Below are 2,500 nucleotides of genomic sequence, written 5' to 3' on the forward strand. Positions count from 1 at the left end.
TAGTTAGACACTGTGGTGTTTGGGACACAGCCATGTGTGTAGTGTGTGTGTGTGTGTGTGTGTGCGTGTGTGTTAGAGGTGTATCTGTGCATGTCTGCGTGTGTGTGTGTGTGTAAGTGCTCACACTTGCAGGTGTGTGATGAGCTGTGTGATGGGGATCTCCTGAGCGATGCGGTGGTAAAGTGTGCAGCTGTTCAGCACCATGCTCTCCAACACAGCCAGAGAACGCTGCAGGATGGACACGTCCACCAGGGGCTGGGTCACATGACCTGCGATCTGAACACAACACCATGAACTCAGGGTGCTACACACATCCCAGTCTAGATTACTCCTTATTTAGTTACTAGTTAACAGAGAGAGAAATACAGAACAAAAAAGACAAAGAGGAATAACAATACCATAGCGATGGTTGCTAGGAAACAGCAGAGACTCAGAAGTGGAACATGAGACATCTTTATACTTCATTTACCAACTTCCCCTCACTGTAACCCCACCCACATCGACCCCACCTCTGTGTGCATAGGTGTGTGTGTGTGTGTGTGTGTGTGTGTGTTTACATGCCTGTTTAATAAAGGACAGCGATATCATATCCCAGGAAACAATGCCGTGATCCATCAGCTCCAGAAATGCAGTGAGTGTGAAGGCTAACATCTCACCAAAACTATAATGGACAAAGAAACGCGCGCACACACACACACACACACACACACACACACACACACACACACACACACACACACACACAATACAATAACAGTGTAAATCATTATACTGCACATTTGAACACAGCCAATGAAATGGAGACCCCTGATGCAGTGTGTACCTGTGAGTCGTGTGTTATCATGGTGTGTTACATTGGTGTGTTACATTGGTGTGTTATCATGGTGTGTTACATTGGTGTGTTATCATGGTGTGTTACCATAGTGTGTTACATTGGTGTGTTATCATGGTATGTTATCGTGGTGTGTTATCATGGTGTGTTATCCTGGTGTGTTATCCTGGTGTGTTATCATGGTGTGTTACATTGGTGTGTTATCCTGGTGTGTTATCATGGTGTGTTACATTGGTGTGTTATCCTGGTGTGTTATCATGGTGTGTTACATTGGTGTGTTATCATGGTGTGTTATCATGTTGTGTTATCATGGTGTGTTAGTGTGTGTATAACTCACTGTGTGCCGCTCTCCACCAGTCGAGCCAGTGTGTTAATTCCCTCAATGTTAATGAACTCGGTGGCGAAGGTGGGGTCGGCGGAGAGCTTGGCCAGTTCCTTCAGGGCCTCCAGACGTGCGTCGATGCTTAGAGACTGAATCCTGTCAAGAAGCTGACGAGCCGCTCGGGTCTGTAACCAACACCAACACACAAATAAACGGTCACAACAAACACTTACCACAATTCAGTTCTCCACAGTGTAATTATTCAGTTTGATCAGCATCAAACATCACAGCTCATATCCTAATGACCTGATATTCCTCATAGCAGCACGTTTCATATCAAACTCAACAGAAGAAAGATAAGTAATAATTAATTTAAGATCATTTTATTTTATATTTAGGTTTTATATGATATTAAGTTCTGTGAATCATGTGAATGTTTACCGGAGAGATGCCTAATCTCAGGATGGTGCCGTTCTTAATGTCTCCACGGCTCTGACATACACAAATACATTCACTGTTAATCATTCAGATTACACACATCTTGTGTGTGTGTGTTTGTGTGTGTGTGTGTGTGTGTGTGTGTGTGTGTGTGTGTGTGTGTGTGTGTGTGTGTGTGTGTGTGTTACCTGTTCGGTGATATAAAGCTGAGCTCCATCAGCATAGCGTAACGCAAACTGCTCTGAACCAGATAGAGACCATCTGATAACACAAATCAGTCACTCATCAAAAACACTACAAACGTCTGACATCATCAGGGATCTAAGCACCAGATCTATGTACAGATTTTGATCGAGACAATTTTAGAACAGTTTGTATTTCACATAGTCAAAGTAAATGGCCAGGGTCACTTCTCCAACTCACATGTACACAGGAGGAATACTAAGCTAAAACATTAGACTGTTAGGGGCGCTATAATGGTGAAAGAATCTCTTTTTTACATCTGTCTACAAATACAGAAGATCCACTGATTATTTTCCTATAGTGATATCTCCCTTTGTGTTTTATTCCTGTTCTGCCACAGGATCAATAATTGACATATTTATTTATTAAAGAACAACACATCCACTGTAATCCACTTTAATCAACTGTAATCCACCGTAATCCACCGTAATCAACTATAATAAACTGTAATCAACTGTAATCAACTGTAATCCACTTTAATCAACTGTAATCTACCGTAATCAACTGTAATCCACCGTAATCAACTGTAATCCACCGTAATCAACTGTAATCCACCGTAATCAACTATAATAAACTGTAATCAACTGTAATCCACTTTAATCAACTGTAATCTACCGTAATCAACTGTAATCCACTTTAATCAACTGTAATCCACTTTAATCAAC

At 41.6% G+C, this 2,500-nt stretch overlaps 1 protein-coding gene across 4 annotated transcripts in view; it reads right to left on the reverse strand.

Annotated features, from left to right (window-relative positions):
* elmo2 (engulfment and cell motility 2) overlaps positions 1-2,500 on the reverse strand; it is a 16,789-nt gene that overhangs the window by 9,865 nt on the left and 4,424 nt on the right. For 3 of the 4 annotated variants that reach the window (XM_027140685.2, XM_027140683.2, XM_027140687.2), the window contains 5 exons: positions 1,781-1,853; positions 1,596-1,646; positions 1,170-1,339; positions 562-661; positions 125-276 (listed from right to left, as the gene is read on the reverse strand). In XM_027140685.2, the coding sequence (XP_026996486.2) occupies positions 125-276; positions 562-661; positions 1,170-1,339; positions 1,596-1,646; positions 1,781-1,853 (546 nt within the window). The remainder of the gene's footprint in view (positions 1-124; positions 277-561; positions 662-1,169; positions 1,340-1,595; positions 1,647-1,780; positions 1,854-2,500) is intronic. The other variant, XM_027140688.2, reaches the window with a different exon arrangement.

This window comes from Tachysurus fulvidraco, chromosome 2 (assembly GCF_022655615.1).
Source record: "Tachysurus fulvidraco isolate hzauxx_2018 chromosome 2, HZAU_PFXX_2.0, whole genome shotgun sequence".
NCBI classification, from domain to species: Eukaryota; Metazoa; Chordata; class Actinopteri; order Siluriformes; family Bagridae; genus Tachysurus; species Tachysurus fulvidraco.